Raw genomic sequence first — 21,519 nt, 5'->3', positions numbered from 1 at the left:
TTGACTTGCTAAAATCTTATTTTTGATATAAACAATAATGAGTAACTTCTGTTTTCTTTCTGTAGTCAAGCTTATGTTCATACATCTGTATGCGCAGTTGATCCTTGAAAAGTGCGGGTGTTAGGGGCGCAGAACCCTTTGTAACTAAAAATCCATGTATAACATTTGACTCCCCAAAAACTTAAGTTGTACCTCAGAATCTACAGGGGACTAGTTCTCGGACCCCTAAGGATACCAAAATCTGAAAATGCTCCAATACTTAAAATGATGTAGAACAATGCATATAATTGGCCCTCCACATCTGCGAATTTCCAAGATGGATCGAAAACAGTACAGGTATTTATTGAAAAAAAAAAATCGTGTGTAAGTGGACCCGCTCAGTTCAAACTCCTGTGGTTCAAGAGTCAACCGTATGTATTATTTATAATTACCACAGAAGGTACTTGAGCTTTCTGAACAATTATTTCTTTCTATCAAAACATCCCACTAAATTTTAATCTCTTAATGAGTTTCTTTTCAAAATGATTTAGTAACTTAAATGTTTGAGTGCCTGCTATGCAATAGACATACAATTATTCATCCAACAAACACTAAGCCTCTATGAATTTAGCCTTGTTCAAGGTACTAGGAAACAGAGAGATAAAGCAGATGGTCATACCTATGCTTGATGTGGTTTACTTTCTAAGATGTGAGGGATGGGGGAAGGAGAGAGAGATATGAAAAAAATAGTTCCAGATAGTAACATGCACAATGACAAAAACATTCCAATCAGACAGAGTGACTGTGAATGTAGACATCTTTAAAAACGATATTTTTAAGGAAAGCACCTCTGTGGAGGTGACATTTGATTGTAGTTCTGAAAGATGAGAAGAAACCAACTGTATGAAATTGAGCATTCCAGGGAATGAAACCAACAATATAACGATTCTGAGATCTAGCCTACTTGAGAGACAGTAAGGGACAAAGAAAGTAAAGAGAAAGAAACAGGAAATCAGCAGAGAGAGAGGCAGGAACCAGATCAGATCAGACCTTGTAGGCTGTAGTAAGCTGTGTGGACTTTATTCAAAGGGTAACAGATTACTATTGGAGAGTTTTAATCCAGATAGTAAAATGATTTTACCTAAGATTTAAAAATTCAGTTTGTCTGGACTATAGAGGAGTAGGAGTTTATGAGGAAGACCAGTCAGGAAACAGATGTAGAAGACCAAAAAAAAAAAAAAAAAGAAGTAAATAGAGTCAAGTTGTATTTTAGAGGTAAAAATAACAGGATGTAGGAGGAGAAAAACAGAAGCACCAGGGAGGATTTCTGTTTATTTGTTTTTTTGTTGTTGTTGTTTTTTTTTTTTTAGCTCAAAGCAATTGAGTAGATGGTTGTACAATTTGTTGGATGGAGAAGACTTGAGAATAATCAAATCTCTGCTTTAGATGTGATAAAACATCTGAATAAAGGTATAACCAAATAAATGTACTCAGATGGATTTTTAAGAACCTCCTTTTCTGATAAGTTAATGATAAATTACATATATATATAGTCATATATATAGTCATATACATATATGACTACAGAAAGAGAACTATTGTAATATTCTAATTTTAGAGATATTGGCATACAGATGGTATTTAAAACCACAGATAACCTAGGGAGATCTTATAGGTAATAAAAAGAAGGCTAAAGATTAAGGCCACGGCAGTCAAACATTTAACTGTTGGGTAAGACGAAGAACTCAGCCAAGAAGTCTAAAAAATGAGTGGCTGGAAAGAAAGAGAAATAGAAACAGCACAAGTTTTTGTAAAAGTCAAGTGAATAAAATGTTTACTGAGGAGAAGTGACTGACTGTCAAATGTTGCTGAGAGGCTTAGTAAAATGAAGGTTGAGAATGGACCAATTTTTGGATTTAGCAACATGGTGGTCATTCTAAAATTTGGGTAGCATGGAGGGAAGGGAAACCCAACTGGAGAGAAGGAAGATGAAATAAGAGGTTAGGAAGTAGAAACAGTGAATATTTTTTAAAAACTGTGCCAGTTGTCATTGAGGCGAATATGACATAAGTGAATATTACAAGGTTCTGATCTTGAAAGAGGGTCCTTGTGCAAGTAAAACAAATCTTTTATCAACAATCTCTGAAAAACATGATTTTTTTAAACACAAAAGGGGGTTACTTTTACATTAGTAAGCACTTTATGAAGATCTGTTACTATAGTAAAGAAAGAGTTAAGCTAACTAACATTTTATTAAGAATACAAAGTCTTCAGTGCAGCAGCAATTGTATCATCAGATTTTCAGGTTGTTTGTATACAAACTCAAATTAGATTTTATATATCATTCCACAAGTTAAAATGCTCAGACATAATTGTTCAGAAAGTGACTATTCAAAAAAGAACTGTATACATTTTGTCATATTTCCCAAAATCTTCCTAGACAGGATGTTAGACAGCTACCACATATAATATGTGTGAACTGAATAAGATAAATGTGTTCTTTACAACAAAAAGTGAGATTTTATGTAATTATAGGCATGCTGAATGAATAGTTTAGAATAATGTATCACTGTCATCAAATCATATCTTCGTATACATGTGTAATCCATTTTGCATAATAGTTTCAACTCAGTGTGTATGTAATTAAATTGTAAGATGCAGTAATAGCTGCTGCTCAGTTGAAATTTTGCTTTTTCTAGTTGAAAGAAATGAATAGAAAACATAGTTTAGTGAACATCAAAGTACTTTTTTGAGACAGTTAAATCTCATCAAAGAGGTCTTCTGAACTACTGTTTCTTAGAGTTTCTAGAGACATGTTTTCAGCTGAACTGTGCTCCTCTTTCGACATCTCAGGTAGTGGAGGATCAAGCCTAGAGTAAAAAGAAAATGAAGATAATTTTATGTATTAAAAAAATTCCATATAGAGTAAGAGAAAATTAAGAGATACATAAGTGAAATAAAAGTTAAATCCTGTTTTAGAATTGGTTTTAGAGATTTATTTCCCTATGTTGAATTTAACATAAAGAGCGATGAAGGGAATTTCATTTCATTAATTGCTTTAGAATTAATCTGTCTCTATTCTGAGCTAATGAGAAGTCAAGGGCCTATAACAATACTCATGATTAAGGTGAAAAAATAAAATATTCTCTGTTCTGCAAGTAATTTTATGCCAAGACAGAGATGGTTTCTCAAGCCATTTCTTCAATATTTCTATCCCAATTTACATTTCATTCGGCTCCCTTAAATTCTACCTATTAACATGCATTTTAATCTCTTAAAAGCAGAAACTTCTGATCACATGAATTTTCTTTAGTGGTCATTTGATTATAAGTGTGTATATACTAATAATGACTTTAACAGTTGTTGATGAAATATTGTTGGTCCACATTCATTTACTGAATCTACATATCCTCATTTAGTAACTAAATTTTATTCCATTTCAGTATTGTAGTTACGACATCAATGGAGTGACCTCTATATTTATGTAAATGTTCTTTTTGAGTCCTAGGATAAAAAGCATGGTCACTGATTGTTAACTGGTCTTAAAAACCAGTTTAAAAAAACTTAAAACGCTGGAGGGTAACAGAGCTCAATCAGAAGGACAGCTTAGAAACATATACCCTTGTATATAAACCTTGTCAGTGGTTCTCTATGAAACCTAAATAAAATATGCTTAATATTAACAATTAGAGGTAGTTTCAGGGGCAATTATGACTAGGTAGAGTCAACCCAGTAATACTCAGTCGTATTTCTAACTTTAAAGGCAGAAGAGTCATAGCAGCTTAGTATAGCTGAAAGAGAATGGGACTTGAAATCAGGGTATATAAATTGGAATCCAGGTCTATTTCTTAAAGCTATGTGGCTTTAGGAAAGTCATTTAACCTAACTGAACTTCTGTTCTCTCACCTGGAAAACTAATATAATAATAACTGCCTCAGAGGTGGTCTAAAGATTAAATGAGGTGTTATAAATAAAAATGCTCATAAATTCCCACAAAACATTTGGAAACTATTATTATTAGCTGCTAATATTACATAAATTACAAAAGAGCTCCTGCTAATCACTTCTTTAATTTAAAAGAATAACCAATTAAAAATCCCCAAACATTGAGTACATTTAGATTATGAGTATTTCAAACAGTCTGCACCCATACTTAGTTGCACAGATTATTAAAAATGAATCCACATAGGCTCCTCCTTGGCTTCATGACTGCATACAATTAACCATGGTTGGCTGCCACTAGACCTGGGATGTGTTCTTATCCTGAGCAAGCCAAGTTCAAACAATATTACCCTCACAAGAATGCCAAGGTGATAGGCATTAATGCATTGTCAAGATGACGAGTACTGCCCTCTGGGAGATTCAATGTTAAAATTAACAATAAAGACGAACATAATTACTATAACACATAATTAAATATCTAAAAGTATATTCCATAGGAAGAGAAAATGATATAGTACAGAATAAAAGTATAATTATCACATGTATAAGTTTTCAATGTCAACTCAAAACACATTTTTCTCTGGCTCTGTCTTAAGAGTTGCTTTTTCTCCTAGCAAAACAGAGAATTGATTTATTTCAATTAACAAGACAGACATGGAAAAACCTCTACAATTTGTTCGTAGTTTGAACACCGTACAACCAGAACACAGAGATCAATTTAATTTTAAAAAATTAGCATAAGACAAAGAGACCGCTCTAAAGTGACAAGTCTGAAAGAAATAGATTACTGGTGCTCCGTTTAGGATTCCCATCTCCTTCTGAAGTCACAAGTAGCTTAAGAAATAGATTTAGATTCTTTTGTTCTTAGTGCCTAGCATATAATAGGTGCTCAATAAAAGATATTTAATGAATGGAAATCATTGTTCTACAGCTTTCATATTCATGGTAAGTTAACAGAGTAAATGTAGAATTCTCCACGCAACCAAAAAAAAATGTTTAAAAAATGTTTAAGATTTTTTATAAATTCTGAAAAGCATAATGAAGAAAATAAAAATGTCCATCATCCTATTTTATATTATTTATATTTTCATATATTTTTGCAAAAATGGGATCATTCTACATATACATAATTTTTTAGCTTGATGTTTTCACTCTACAAAATGTTAGCAATGTCTCGGCATGCTGAAAAATATAGATATACATTCATTATTAATTTTAATTTGGTTGTACTAACCATTAAGGCAATAACTGCCCAGGTACACAAAGAGCTATGTACCTATACCCAGGAATTCCACTCCTAGCTACATACTTTAGAGAAGCATTTGCCTGTATATGTTCAAATGTTCATAGGTGCATAGTTTGTAAAAGCAAAATAACTAAAAACTACCCAAATGTCTCGCGACAGGAAAATGGGCAAATAAGTAACAGAATTTTCGCACAATGGACTACGCATTTGATACAGCAGCACAAATGTGTGAATCGCAAAGACACTGTTAAAAAAAGAGCAAGGCACACAAAATACACGCAATATGATTTTACTTATTTAAAGTTTGAAAACATGTAGTTTCAATATTAGTCGTTGAACACTGGGATATGTATGAGTTTATGCGTGTTTGTGTCAGTGTATCTGAGTATCTGGATCTTATTTGCTCTTCTGTGACAATGCTCTCAGATTTCTGGGTTTTGTAGCTTTGGCTATTGTGAAGATAGTGATAGAGAAGAGGGGCAGGTTTAGTAGAGTATAGTACAGTATAGTATAGCATAGTACAGTATAATACAGTACAGTATAGTATGGTATGGTATGGAATGGTATAAAGGCATACTATATTATAAAGTATAGTGTAGTCTAGTATAAAGGGTTCTATTTTAGACATAGTAGGTAAGTTTGAAGTGACTGCAGGATAACTAAATGAAGACGGATGTTGAATAGATAAATAACTATACAGGTGTAGAGCTCAGGAAAGATGATTGGACTACATGTACAGAGACAGCAGTCACTGCCATATCCCTGGTCACTAAACACAAATGAGTAAACTTAAGAGATCACCCAGAGAGAGCCTACCAGAAAAAAAAGTTTAGTATGGAATCCTGGAGAATGTTAAAATTGCAGGGACAGAGAGTGAGAGAAATGAGTAAAAAGAGACTCAAGAGGAATGACTGAAGAGACCAAGTTTACTTTGTGTGCCCACAGCGAGTGCTGTTTCCATTTGCTGCCCAAATGCTGGCTTTCTATACAACTTTGACTGCTGGCTCTGTTAACTCGCGTTACATAAATTATTTTCACCCACTATGAATTATCTGGAGTTGAAAAGAACAGCTTGGAAGGATGCTGCTATGCTTGTGATTTATTACAGGGAGGAAGAACAGTAATGTTTTCTTGTGTAAAGAAGAAATCTTAAACTCTTGGACTATAGCAGCCACGGTAAAAATCTAGCAAAATGGTCAGGCCCAGCCTGGCAATCAAAGCAGGGTATTTGGAAGCAGCTGTTTCTCTCACATATATAATAAGTATATATGGCTTTTGCTTTATTAACAACTTTCCTAGTATTTACCTACCTCATCTCTGACTTTCTCCTGGGATTGGGATAAAGGTCAGATGTGGGGCCAGAGATAAAGATGAGTGGTGAGATAAGGGCAATGTATTGGGAGAGAATCAGATCTGAGCATTGGCTGGAACATACATTATCTGCTAATAATAAAAGCCAAATATCTAATGGTTTGTTTTTTAGGATGTGAAAAATCAAACCTTCATAAAAATAGCCAAATCAAAGTATTAGGTACTTGCTACTATTAAATAACTAGACAGCTATCATACTGACCTTAATAGAGTTCCCATTATGGAATAAATTATGAAAACATCTTTTAAATAAAAAAAGTTTTAAATAATGTGCTAAAAGATTTGATGTCACCAAAGTTGCCACTGTATTTTCAATTCAAATTTTAGTATTTTAAAAAATATTTGAATTTAGAATAAATGAGAAAAGTATACAAATTTCTAGTTGACCTCATAAAAATCCAGAGCATCTCCTAAATAAGCAGTCTGAAGTCATCAGGATTCATTAAAACAAGTGTTGAACACTGTCTGGAATCTAGTAGGCCTAGGCAACATTTCATTGAACTGAAAGAAGAGAGGTTGAAACTTTGTTTGTGGCAACTATAGTGGCAAATAAAAGAAATTGCATTAGTTATTTTCAATTAAGTTTCTAAAATGTCTTTTCCTAATAAATATTACTTTGCTGTTCAAATTTATCAAGAGCAAGAAGACAATGGAAATATGGTTTTGAAATAAATAATTTTGAATGAAACAAAGAAAGGAGAATTATGAAGAGTGAATACACTTAATGCTAAAATGCACTTCTATGCTTTATAGGTACTGGAAAAGAATGATAATTCTAAAATTTCCCTGTTATATATATTACATATACATATGATATATGTATAATATATATTATGGATTTGAAAATAACATTCTCTAGTTCTATATAATTGAACATTTAGAGTCACAACTATTAAGATAAATATGTCCATAATCCACAAGGATGTCAACATTTCTACAGGAATTTCATAATAATAAACTGGCAGATTTTGTCTCTCTTACTATACTTTATTCAGAAAAATAATATTACTCTGATAATTCATTAGATGATCAATATCAAAGTCCATACATGCTTTTAAAAAAATCAATACCTGAAAAAAACCTTTATTAAATCCCACTTCCTCCTGCATTTCTTACAAGTTTCAAATTGGTATACACAACATCTGCTACTGTTGATCTATGCCTAGTAAAGTAAAAATCTGTCATTTTGGTAGAAAATGATTCTCTACAACTCTAATTTCAAGAGAGACCATTGCTTATTGTTGCTTGGTGCACTACAAATGCAGTACCCTAGAAGATTCTCAGACTGCTTTATTTGACCTTGCACATAAATGTTCCAATGATTGCATGCACTAATTAATGAAAAAAAAATTGAATAAAAGAGGTACAAAGTATTTAAAAGGGCTTGATAAAGTTAAGCCACGTGCCCAAAGCCACATAGCCAACAAACATGAAAGTGAGCAGGCAAGCAAGTCGACAATGGAGCCAGGACATTAGCCTAGGTATCCCTCACGTCACAACCCATACCCCTTGTGCTACGGTGGTATTTGAAGGTCATTAATTCTTATTTCTACTCCAGAGGGAGGCAGCTTTGAGTTGTGCAGTGTATCTCAAAAAGTAGTTCCATGAGATACTCTAAAAAATAAATCTGAGGTTCAAAATCTTTGGGAAATATTTATTTTTCTCCACTAAATTCTGTTTCACATGCCTATTATACACTAAAAGCTATGGAAGATCTATAAATAAATTTGTTAAATTTTTAGGTAAAACAAAAAGCAAGGTGCAGAAGGGTGTATGTATAAAATGTATATAGGTGTATGTATATGTATGTGTTTATATGTAAATAGAATAGCTCTGGAAGGATTCACAAGAAGCTAGCAATGGCCTAGTCTAGAGAGAGGGACTTGGGCTGAAGGACAAGGATACTTTTTGTTGGATATTCTTTTAAACTGTTGAGATTTTTAAAAAAGCCTATACACAGATCACATCTTTTAAAAGTCCTTTAGGAAAAAAAGATGCTTATTTAACCTGGTTTTTACAAATGAATTTGCATCCAAAGCCTCTTTTTTCACTCTCTCTCAACTATTAACATCCCAAGAAACCAATGTTCTCTGGAACAGGCTGTGTTACTTTTTTCCCTATGAATATAACATTTACTAGCCTGAACCCCAAAACGCACTGGTGTAATGAAGAAAAATGAGAACACAGAAAAAAGAAGATAGACCTCTACTTTTGGCTACCAAGAGGAGTGGAAGAAATATGGGCAGAAAAAATACCCAGGCATAGAGTTTAGTGATTTCTAATGAACCGGGGACCAGGAGTGATAGTTTTCACCACAGGATGGAACAGCTGTTTTAGTTTCCTGCTGCTGCTGTAACAAATTACCATAATGTAGTGGCTTAAAACAACACATATTCATTGTCTTAGAGTTCTGGAAGTTGGCAGTCCGACCCAGATCTCACTGGGCTAAAATTAAGATGTTGGCAGAGCTATGTTCCTCTCTGGAGGCTCTAGTGAAGGATCTATTTCTTTGCTTTTTCCAGCTTCCAGAGGCTACCCCCTTCCTCCATCTTCAAGCCAGCAATAGTAGGTGGACTCCTCACATCACTCTGACCTTGCTTCCTTCCTCACATCTCTTTCTCTGACTTTCCTGCCTCTCTTCCACTTAAGGGCCTTTGTGATACACTGGACCAACCTGGATAATTCAGGATAATTTAGCAACTTTTAAGGTCAGTTGATTAGCAACCTCAATCCATCTACAACCTTAACTTCCCTTTGCCCTATAGTTTAACTGAGGCCATAGTCTCAGTTTTTAGGAATAAAGAAATGGACTTCTTTGGATGGGGGGCTTCATTCTGCCCACAATTCCAGTCTTGGTTAGGGCTCAATTGTCATTCTGTCTATCAGTTTAAATATATTTCAGGATATTTGACTAAAGAAACAGGTTGAGTAAGACCAGAATATGAAAGGCCCAGAGCTAAAAGAAACCCTCAAACTGGCTGGAGGAGGCATTTGCAAGGTCTGTGCAATATGATCTAAAGCTCAAATGAACCCACACTGAGTCTTGTTATCTAGAGAGGAACTGAACCAGAATTATCGAGACAGGCTGGCAATGACTATTATCCGTCACCTACTCATCCATTACTTATTGAGTCTTTACCATGGGTCAGAGACTGTGCTAGATGCCTGGGATACAAAGGTAGGCAAACAAACAATCCACAGCAGAAGAATGCTGCTGAGCTCCCCTGATATATACTTCCAGCAGCTCTGGTCTTAGGGATAACAAAACAGAGTGCTGTGTTTCACACAAGAGTTCTAAAGATTAAGGCTGTTAAAGAATCACAGATGGTGCCACCCTCTTGGGCGTTACCTATGATGTTAGTCACACAGGGTCAAAAGCTTAGAAGGGCTTCATTCCTGGTTTAATGTTCTGCTATCACTACCTTGAAATTCTTAATAATTTTGAACCAAAGGGTTCTGCATTTTCATTTTGCACTGGGCCTCTAAATTATTGTGGTCTGTCCTGACCAGTCTGTTCTGGTCACACTGAGTGACCTCAGTACACTAGACTCAAACTGAACCTAACCAAGTGCTTAGACTTATTCTGGACCAATAAATGGAACTTTAATTACGTATGGATGTATGGACTCATTCTGTCCTATTCAGAATCTAGTTTTGATCCTTAATTAACATAACCACAAGTAAATCTTTCTAACTCTTAAAAAACACCTACTTTTTCTTTTCAGGGAAATACTTGGTGAATTTTTTCACTGGCAATCTTTTTTTTTTTCTTTTTGGCCTGCAAATAAATAAATAAAAGTTATTTTCCTGGCAAATAAATAATCTACTTTGTTAGGCTTTTCCTTATACCTCTCCTCCTCTGTTTTCTTTTCAAAGCTTCACTGTCTTTTGTTTTATAGTAAGAAAATTCAGTTTCTACTTTAATTTACAGCCTTTCCCATTACTTTAGTCCTTGCTAGTGAACTTTATTTTTAGTATTCTCAAAATTACTCAGTCTAACTAATTCCTCTGCTCATAGAGCAGCATACTTCTCATCAGTGCCATCCTGTGCTGTGGCCTGCCTATCTCTTTACCTTTGAACTGCTGAATATAATTCTGTTCATGAAATGGGTGACAAAGGATGATTCTCCAGTCAGAATCTTTAAGGAAGACGGACTTTTTTAAAACATCACCAACATCATATAACTTCTATATAAAACGAGTATAATATAACATACATAAAATGTATAAGCTAAAATGATCATTTCTTCACAAAGCGTACTAACTCATCTTGGTATTCTGGGTGAAAGTAAAGAGAGCCACCACTCAAATTCTGAGAGGTGTTCTGTCTGTATTAAGGAAATATATCAGAAAGGACCAGGGCACTGGAAGAAGGCAGATGGAAATAATCTACGAAATTCTGCAGGGTTTTATTCTGAATTAAAAAGATTAAACTTTTCAGTTGATTTAAAAATATAACCAAAGTGTAAAGCAAAACCAAGTTGTATAGGGAAGTAGAATGTTTTTAAAACAAATCACTGTATCTCACTGTGTAGATAACGTTGTAAAAGCCATGGAGAATGTAGTCTATATGCTCAGAATGACAGGAGAAAGACCTGTTTAACCTCTTGCCTTGAAAAAATTTATTACATGTATGGTATTATGATTCTAATAAAAGTTCGTGTCAGTACTAAACTTTCATTTATCACACTAAAACGTGAAGTAATCTCAAATGTTATTTAAAAATCAGTCAACACAGAAAACTGTTGACTACAGCAGTATGTTATGTTTACATAACTATACTAAAGTGTCATATGCATTTTTTTTCATTAAAATATCTTTATGATTACATAAATTACCAATTTTTTCATTATTTTTATACTAAACTAATTAATGTTTATTTTGGGGAAGCACGGTGAATACAACATATGGTTCCATTACAGCATTGACTGATATGATTTGGTCTTATTTCTTTAAGTATCCTACTGCAATCAATGCCTTAAGTAAAATATAAAATAGAATTATTTAATCATAATTCCCCAGAATTCACAGGGAAGGGAAGCTTTTACATGGCATTCAGGAGTATCGATAAGAAGTTTAATGAATCAATATTTTATAAAGTCACTAGTTTGATTTGACTCTAGGACGTAATTAAGCCTTGAACACACACATTCAATAAATATCAATTAACAATTTAAACAACAATAGTTACCTAACTAATCTTATTTTGCTGTTATAAGAAAGCTGTATATCTCAGCCTCAATTGTTGGTCATCTGAACTATATAATTATTTACTTTGCTCCTTACCTTTTATATCCTTCTTTTTCATCTCATCTTCCTACTGCTGCTAAGTATCTGTCTACAACACAAGTCTGATCATTATGTTCTACACCTATAAGATTATAGTTGAAACTCCCTAGGCACAACCAAAAAAACAAAACAAAGTAAACAAAAAAAAAAACCCTGCATCATTTCCAGCTTCATGTCTGCCTTTCTGGCTCTAACTATCCAATGCTCTTCCACACCAAGCTTCTGGTCATGGACCAACACATCATTCTCCTTTATCACCATACTTTCCACATAGTTCCCTCAGCTTGAGGACTCTTTCTCTTGCTTTCTCTACTTAGGAGGCTGCTACTCATCATTAAAAGTCAAGTTCAGATGTCACTGATTTGGGAAAGCCTTCCATATTTGCCTATGCAGTGAAAATATTTACCTTCTATTCTCCATAGTTCATCCTAAATCAAATAGATCTTTGTTCCCGTAACCACTGCAGAGTAACACGCCCTAAACTTAGTGGCACAAAACAGTGACTATTTAATTATGTTCATACTTTCTGTGAATCAAGAATTTGGATAGGGCATAGTTGGGATGGCTGTCTTTGTGACATGGTATCAGGGCCATATCTAGGAATACTGAAAAACAGCTTGACACAATGGCTGGAAGCTGGAATCCTTTGAAAGCTCATTCACTTACATCTGGTGCTTGGGTTGGGCACCCTTGAAGACAAGGACTGGAGAGTCTTCAGTGGCTTAGCTTCCCTGCAACATGGTGGCCTAGGGTGGTTTTCTTACATAAAAGCTTAGGGCCCTGAGCACGAGGTGGCCTTTTCTGACCTATCCTCTGGAAATCATACAGTATCACTTCTGCATTCTACTCATTACGAATGAGTCAAAAGCCCACTAAGATTCAAGCAGAGGAGACACAGAATCCACCTCTCACTGGAAGTAGCGACAACAGATTTCAAAAATCATAACCATAGACAGAAATTAAAACGTTGAACCAAGAAAATATAACACTTGTTTGGGAACTGGGAAAGGTGTCATCTATAAATTCACATGCAGCCCCAAAAGACAACCATGAAAATTGAACAGGCTATAAACATGCATGGAAATATTCAGCTAGATTCTGCAGCCTGATCATAATTTCCCTTTAAATATATACATATATATACATATATATCCTCCAAATTCTTCTCAAAATATTACTAGGCCACTATGGATGGGTAAACAGAGAAAATTTTAAATCTTAATTCTTTTAAACTGCTGTCCAGAGTTCATTCTTCTATTGCTTTCTGTAAAAATAGACCCATTTGTCATACTGTAAAAAAAAAAAAGGAAAGATGTTTGATATTTCCCATTCTATCACTGGACACTTTTCTATAACTGAAAAATTTGAAAGTGACTTAGAAGCAATTAAAAATCCATTTGTAAGAATGTAAGTTTCGAGAAGGCAGGAGCCATGGTTATCTAAGTATATAGTTTAACCACCTACAGAAGATTTGATACTTAAGAATTACTGTTTTATAAAGTTTGTTTTTAAAACTCAAACTCAGAATACGTTTCTTAGAAGTTTTATAAATAATAGAGTTTCTCAGATCATACCAGTAAAACTATTTAGCCTATTATATAAATAAACTGTTAGAAAGTAATAATCATGAGAATTAATAGCTGACACAATTATAAGACCTGTTTTTCTCTTTCTTTTCCTTCCTTCCTCCTTCCTTCCTTCCTTCCTTTCCTTCCTTCCTTCTCTTTCATTAATTCCTTCCTTTCTATTTGTTTTACAACTTTTTCACTTTATTTTTTTGTATTTTTTAAAATTCACTTGATGTAAATAATTTATATAACTTCCAATTTTACATATTTGACCCCTTTTACCCCATCTACCTCCCTCCTCATCCCTCTCAAGAATTCCTTCCTTCAACCAATATTTTCTTAGTGTGAAGCACCATGCTAGCCTCTGAGATGAAGAATTAAAATATAACCCCAGACTGAAAATTTCATAGTCTAGTTGAGCAAAAATATATCTAAACAATTAAATATGCTGTGATAAAGTATGTACAAAGTATTGATTTATAACATTAAAAAACATTTAAGTTCCAGATCTAGATGTTAGGAACATATCTTTCCTTATAAAGGCTTATTTGTATACATACAAATTAACATGTTACACAAAAAATGTTACTACTACATGGTTTACCACAAGGTAATTTCCCATAACTTTGAAGAGATACTTGGCCGTTAACAATTAAAAGTAATTCTTATTCAAATAGCAATAACTGTTTTCTTTCCTTAAGCAACTTTTCTCATAAAGAAAATGGAATTATTGCTGTATCAGATGAATGAATATTTAAGGAAAACATTTATTTATATTCATGATAATTTTATTAAAATAATAATAGACTCTATTATGTACTTGATAAACCCAATCCCAAATATCCAACATTTAGGTGGGGTATGGTTAAAGGCTATTTCTACATCTGAATGGCCCTTTTAGGTCCAAAATTCTAGTATTGTATTTTCGGGATAGAAGAGAATAGTGTAACTTTAAGATTTCATCCAAAGCTATGAAACTAAATCTTCTGTATTACCTCTTTTCCTTAACTTATTTTGAGTGTTGAATCATAAATAAATATTCCTTAGGGTGAAATAGTTACTGCTTGAAATGAACATTTGGTTAAAAGAAATAATGAATCTCCCCAATCATTTCTTAAGACAACTAAGGTTTCAAATACAGAAATTTAAAATTCTATATCAATCCAGTGGATGCAAGCAACAATAAAAATTATTTATTTTTTGGTATATTAACTAGTAAATATATATTAAAAAGACTTCAAAAACTTCAGAAAAATAGAAAAGAATAAAATAAAGATTATCCTCTGTCCATTTACCTGCTGTAATTTTAGTATATATCTTTTTTTGAATTCAATATTCAAAATTCTATTGAAAGTGTATTCGAAGTTGCTAATCTATCACCAAGAGTAATAGCTCTTTTCATTAAATGTTGTCTTTGCTCAAGGTACTGTGTTAAGCTCTTTATTCATGTAATTGTCACAGTTACCCTATGCCTTGTTACGTCTCTATTTTCTGGATGAGAAACTAAAAGTAGATATTTGAGTGACACCCAAGTTCTCACAATTTATAAATGGCCAAGGCAGGACTTAACCCAGTCCTGCTGTTCTCCTCTGGGCTCTTATCCAATGCCTCTTTCTCTTTTTTTCCTTTGCCTCAGATGTCTTTCTCTTCGATATTACATTTCCAAATTCTACCTATCCTTGGAGGCTCAACTAAAATGCTACATCCCTCATCAAATTTGCCTTGAACTCTCAGACTCTTGAGATCTCATATTACACATCACTAGAGAATTATTCTAACATAAAGTAAACTAATTCTGCTCAAAACAACATTGTTTTATGTGTTAATTGGATAATTATAATATGTGAAATTGAGAGCAGGGCCATTTACAGCAAATATTTCTTAAAGTGCAAAAGGTGTTTAGAGTCAGATTATAAGCTCTGTTTTTCCTTAAAGTCATTAACATCACCATCTTGATTGGCAATACTTAGCAAGCATTTGAAAGTGAATTATGTTCTACTGGACATTGTAGGCATAAAACTGACATGGTCACTGCCCTCTTTGAGCTTACAATCTCAAACAGATGTCAAGGTATAAACAAACATAAAACGAGATAAAGGTGCATACATACATCTGTTTAACAATTGAAATACATTGCATAAAATGATTACATTATATTCCAGTCACAGTGCAAGTGTCGTATGTGTGCATGTGTAGGAAACTGAAATGTTCATATTCTGGGTCCAGGTAAGAATTTTTCAAATGCAGGTTTTGTCTGTATAAGCAATAGTTCACATCTGTGCAACTGGAACTTTATTAGAGTACAGATGTCAATCACCACAGAATAACCACTGTACACATGTGAACCAGATGCTTTCATGTAAAATAACCCAGGGTGTTTTACAGATGAATCACTGAAAACATAATTACACATCAGTCCTAGCTTATTAGTAACAGGTCCACTTATGTGGAAGCCATATGGTACTATCCATTCTGAAGTAGTGGAAAATACAAAAATGGGTACTTTGAGATGTTCAAATATACACTCTTCTTTTGCTGCTCTGTTGTATTATCCTTGTGGCAGGGTAAGTGATGATTATATGTGTTCAGTCAAATGTCTTTGGAACAGATGTTTATTGCTACCTCTTATTAGTAAAGATTGTGCCAATAAAGTTTACATTATATCCTCTTTTTCAAAGAATTTAACTTCAACAGAAAATAAAATGTGTAGTGGCTACGCAACTCCTATATATCTAATTAGTGACTGTTAGGGTAAATATTCATTTACAATACCATACAATGTGAGTTCAGTCTTAAAAATGTTATGAATGTTATCTTTTGTATATTGTTTAAATATGCAATGGATTCACTACAGATCAACAGAGCCCATGTAAAAGCTGTTAGGAAGCATCTATGTTTTACGACATTGATTCTCTGAGCTCCAAGGGTCAGTAGTCTGTGTTTCATAAAGCTGTCTACCTATTTACATAATTGATTTGCTTGTTTTCTTCATGTGTTAGGGCACTGTCTGACAAATAGAAATGGGACTATAGTTAACAGCAAATCCTTTTAAGAGGAGTTTAATTTTCTGCTTCAAAGTGACTCTTCAAAGCAAAGAAACTCAGCATGCCCAAGTCTACTTCTATGAAACACTTTGGTTAGGAAACTACACCAGGAGGGCACACAGCATCAAAGGCGTCTAGAGTATAGTATTCGACTATCCCTGTTGTATTATAAGGCTGAGGTGGAGACACTTTATTCTCAGATAACCAAGAACTTTGAGACATAACACTGAACAGTATTTTAATTCTTTAGCCCCTGAATTTTCTTTTGTTTATTCAACTATATAGTCAAAAAATGTCCTGGCAGGTTGGTTTGCTATGTCTTCCCTTTTCTCTCAAGCCTTAAAATGTTTTCTTAAGAAGCCTCGGGGACACAATTAAATGTAAAAATACCCATGTCGAAGGGGTAACCGAAAGAAAACAAGAAGTTGAATAGCTGTTTGAAGAAATAATGATGGAAGACTTCTTTGACCTGGTACAGGAAATAGACATAAAACCCTGGGAAGCTCAGAGAGTCCTAAAAAACATGAACTCAAAAAGGCCCACACCAAGACACATCATAATTAAAATGCCAAAAGTTAAATTCAAAGAGAGAATCTTAAAAGAAGCAAGAGGAAAGCAGTTAGTTACCTACAAGGGAGCACCCCTAAGACTGGTAGCTGATTTCTCAAAAGAAACTATGCAGGACAGAAGGGCTTGACACAAAATATTCAACATGATGAAAACCCAGGATCTACAACCAAGAATAATTTATCCAGCAAAGCTATCATTTAGAGTTGAAGGACAGATAAAGAGCTTTCCAGACAAAAATAAAGTATAGGAATTTATCATCACCATGCTAGTATTATAGGAAATGTTGGAGGAACTTCTTTAAGAAGAAAAATGTATCAAAAACAGGAATAAAGAATGGTAACAACTACATTCCTATCAATAAGTACCTTAAATGGAAAAGAATTTAGTGCTCCAACCAAAAGATAGAGTGGCTGAATGGATAAGAAAACAAGACTCCTACATATGCTGCCTACAAGAGACTCACTTCAGATTAAAAGACACACACAGACTAAAAGGAAGGGGATGGAAAAAGATATTGCCTTGATGGACCTAAAGGGTATTGCACGGAATGAAATAAGTCAGATAGAGAAAGACAAATATCACGATTTCATGTACATGTGGAATCTAAAGAACAAAATAAACAACAACAACAAAAGCAGAAACAAACTCATAGATTCAGAGAATATTTTGAGGGTTACAAGATAGGATGGGGATTGGGGGAATGGTGTAAAAGGGCAAAGGGATTAAGAAGGATAAATAGATAGATACAAAATAGACATGGAGATATAAAGTGTAGCATAAGAAAAATAGTAATAAATATGTAAAGGGAAGAGGGGTACTAGATTTAGTGGGGTGACCACTTTGTGAATTATAGAAATCTCTAATCACTATGCTGTACAACTGAAATTAATATATTATTGTACACCAACTATAATTGAAAAAAAAAGCTCATTGAATTGTACAATGTAAATACAAGCAACTAATTGTCTATTATATTTCAATAAAGCTGGAAAAAAAAGAAAACCATAAAAAAATGTTTTCTTACCAGCATTAAAAGGGAAGACCAAAACCTGTTACCTTAAATCACTCTTCAGTAGTTTCAATAATTTAAAAAGAGTTTTATGTAATATCTGATGTATATACACATAACATATAAATGCATGTTATAAAATAAAGCATAATAATAAATCAAACTCCTGTATTTCTACTATCACTTAAGAATTCAAAATCACCAATATGGTTACATACAAAATGCTCTTTCTCCAACCTGCTCCCTTTGCCTCCATACAGAGGTATAATCCTATTCTATACTGTGTGTTAATTATTCCTTTGCCTTAAAAAGAAATGTTTTATTACATACATACATATTCCTAAATAGAATCTTATATAAAAGTGAGCTTTATGAAAATGGAATCATACTATGGCTAGCCTTCTGTGACTGGCTTCTTTCATTCAATGTTTTAAGTAACTATGAGTCATTTATGTCATTCATTTTCACTGCTGTATATGATTACATTGTGTGATTTTATATACATATATATTTATATATATTGTTAACAAAATTGATGGTGTTATATTCTTATACAAAATTTTTAGTACTACAATTTCTCTTTGGTAATATGCCCAGGATCTGAATTTCTAAGTTGTACTGTATGTGAATAATTACTCTTTTTTTCTTTCTTTTTCTTTTTATTTTATTTATTTATTTTTTTTACAAAATAATGCCATATTGTTTTTCAATGTGTTCAAACAAATTATTCCTCCCATTAGCAGTGCTTAAGAGTTAATCAATTCCTCTCTAACATTTGATACTCTTGGAAATTTAAATTTTTGCTAAAATGATGTTAAATAGTATCTCTCTGCAGCATTTTAAAAAATTCTTATTTTTTTAGGTTGAAAGAAAAGTTGAAGGAACAATATTACTTGAAAATAAGTTGCCGATATGATACCCTTGTTACCTCATTACTTTAGTATTTGGTGAACATAACTGTCTTTACAAACATCTCCTACTTAACCACAATACAATCGTCAAAATCAGAAAATTAACACTGACATATTACTGCCATCTAATCTTCAGCCTCCATTCAGTTTACAACAGACTCAATAATAGTCTTTCTAAGAAAAGAATCCAGTTCAAAATCACTTACCACATGTGCAGTCACATATCTTTAGTTTTTTTTTTTTTCTCTCAATTCCTCAGCCATTCCTTGGGCATTTCTGATGATTACTGGCCAGTTATAATTTAGAATGTACTTAATTTGAGTTCGTCTGATATTTCCTCATGGTTTGATTAAAGTTATGTACTTTTGGTAGGACTATCATAGAAGTACTGCTGTGTTCTTATTGCATCTGATCAGGTGGTAGATGATTTCAATTTGTACCATTACTGATGCTGTTTACTTTGATCACAGGATAGTATCTGCCATGCTTTTCTACTACAAAGTTTCTTTTTCTCTCTTGTAATTGATAACTGTTTTCTGGAGAATTAATGAAGCTGACCATCTTTCATATATTTAAAAGCTATTTGTGTATTTCTTCTCTGAAATGACTGCTTAAGTCTTTGGCCCATTTTTCTACTGGGTTGCTAGTCTTGTACTTTATTGACTTAGGAGGAGAACACAAATTCTTTGACAGTTATATAGGTTGCAAATATTTTGTCTCAGTATGTAGGTTGTCATTTTCTTTATGATGTCTTTTGATGAGCTCTTTATTTTAATGTGGTCAAATTTATACATCTTTTCTTCGATGAGTTGCACTTTTTCAGCCTTATTTAAGAAACTTTTCTTCAAAACCTTAAAAATATTCTCCTGTATTTTCTTCTAATTTTTTGAAACTATTGCCCTTTAAATTTACACTTTTTATTCATTTGAAATTTATTTTCATGTAGGGGTAAGGAGAAGATCAAATGTCATTATTTTTCAAAGAGAAAACCAATTGTCCTAGTATATAGTTGATCCTTTTCCTAGTGAACTATATTGCCACTTTTGTTATGTACAAAATGTGCAATATAAACATGGTTCTATTATGAGACCCTCTATTTAGTTTACCTAGTTGTCATGTCGCTGTCGATACCATACTTTACTAATTACTATTCCTATATAACAAGTCATAATATTTGGTGGAGAAAGTTCCACCACTTTATTCTTTTTTAGGACTACGGTGGCTAGTTTTAGCCTTTCGTTCTTCTACATATATTTCAGAACAACCTGCCAAAGTCTTGTTGAGATTTTGATTACATATGGAGTGTATCTACAGATAAATTTGAAAGAACTGAAATTTTTATGATACTGAATCTTCCGATTTTTTATATTTTAAATGCATTTTTATAATTTAATCATTGTATGTTTTGAATTACATTTTCTAATCATTTGATGCTGGGGTATAAAATGCAATTGATTTTTGTATTTTTATCATATATTGAGCCACTCTGGTGAACCTCTTATTAATTCAAAGTATTTATCTGTAGATTCTTTCGGATTTTCTATGTAGTCAATTGTATAAAGCTGTGAATACTGACAATTGTCTTTCTTTCCAAGATTCACACATTTTCTTTCTTTTTGTGCTCTACATGTACTGGCTAGGACCTTCAATACAATACTGAATAGAAATAACGATCATGGGACTCCTGATCTGAATAAATACTTCTATTTTTTTTTTTTTTTAGGCGAGGCAACCCTTGGTTGATCTCACAGATTGCAAAGACCTTGTCAGCTTACAACCCCTTATTTTTTATATTTTTACGCCTACAGCACCTGGTCTTCCTAGGTGGTCTCCCATTCAAGTACTAACCAGGCCTGATCCTGCTTAGCATCCAAGATCAGACAGGACAGAAATACTTCTATTTCTCATGAGTTTTTTATTGAGTACATAAAAAAAATTCCTATAAGTCCTAACTTTCAAAGAAAATTTTATTATTAAAATTAATATTATTAAATTTCTATGTACCAATTGAGTTGATCACACGATTTTTCTCCTTTTATCTAATAATAATGTGGTATTATAATTATTTCTTACTGAAATGATTATATTTCACATTTTTTTTATTTGCTTCAAAATATTTTATTGGAATCCTTTTGATACAACCAAACGCTTCTTTTAGGACAAAGTATAGAAGCGAAAGCTAACTGATATTTAAACACTCTCAAATTTCTAGGCAGTTTTTTGCTCCAATAAGTTGACAACTGCTCACACAGGTGAACAGGAATGCAGGAAATGCAGGAAGGATGTTAAGTTCCTAGGATCTGCTCAACATCAGATAAGAGGGTATCCTTTGACGGCAAAATCCTTTACTTAAGGATGACACACTGGTGGACATCCTATGCCTCCTGTGGCGCTGTAGACCCACCTGGGAGAATCTGGGGCCTGCCCGCTGGTGGCTGTGCAAAGATCGCCAGAGTGCTGGGGCCTGCCACCCATCCCCTCCTTTAGAGGTTGTGCAGCAGCTACCAGAGCACTACGTGACTTCCATACTTAGCACCAAAGTGTCCCTCTCACAAAAAGCTCATCATATTTTTTATGCTTAAAAAATACA

At 33.4% G+C, this 21,519-nt stretch overlaps 1 protein-coding gene across 4 annotated transcripts in view; it reads right to left on the bottom strand.

The window, feature by feature from the left end:
* Positions 1 to 2,089: 2,089 nt before the first annotated feature.
* XRCC4 (X-ray repair cross complementing 4) overlaps positions 2,090 to 21,519 on the bottom strand; it is a 216,112-nt gene continuing 196,682 nt past the window's right edge. For 3 of the 4 annotated variants that reach the window (XM_006913196.3, XM_025047650.1, XM_015590450.2), the window contains one exon: positions 2,090 to 2,849. In XM_006913196.3, coding sequence (XP_006913258.1) covers positions 2,738 to 2,849 — 112 coding nt within the window. In that variant the 3' untranslated portion in view covers positions 2,090 to 2,737. The remainder of the gene's footprint in view (positions 2,850 to 21,519) is intronic. The other variant, XM_025047651.1, reaches the window with a different exon arrangement.

The sequence above is a fragment of the Pteropus alecto genome, unplaced genomic scaffold (genome assembly GCF_000325575.1).
Source record: "Pteropus alecto unplaced genomic scaffold, ASM32557v1 scaffold20, whole genome shotgun sequence".
NCBI classification, from domain to species: Eukaryota; Metazoa; Chordata; class Mammalia; order Chiroptera; family Pteropodidae; genus Pteropus; species Pteropus alecto.
The sequence above is the reverse complement of the archived record's forward strand: the minus strand, read 5'-3'. Positions and strand labels throughout refer to the sequence as shown.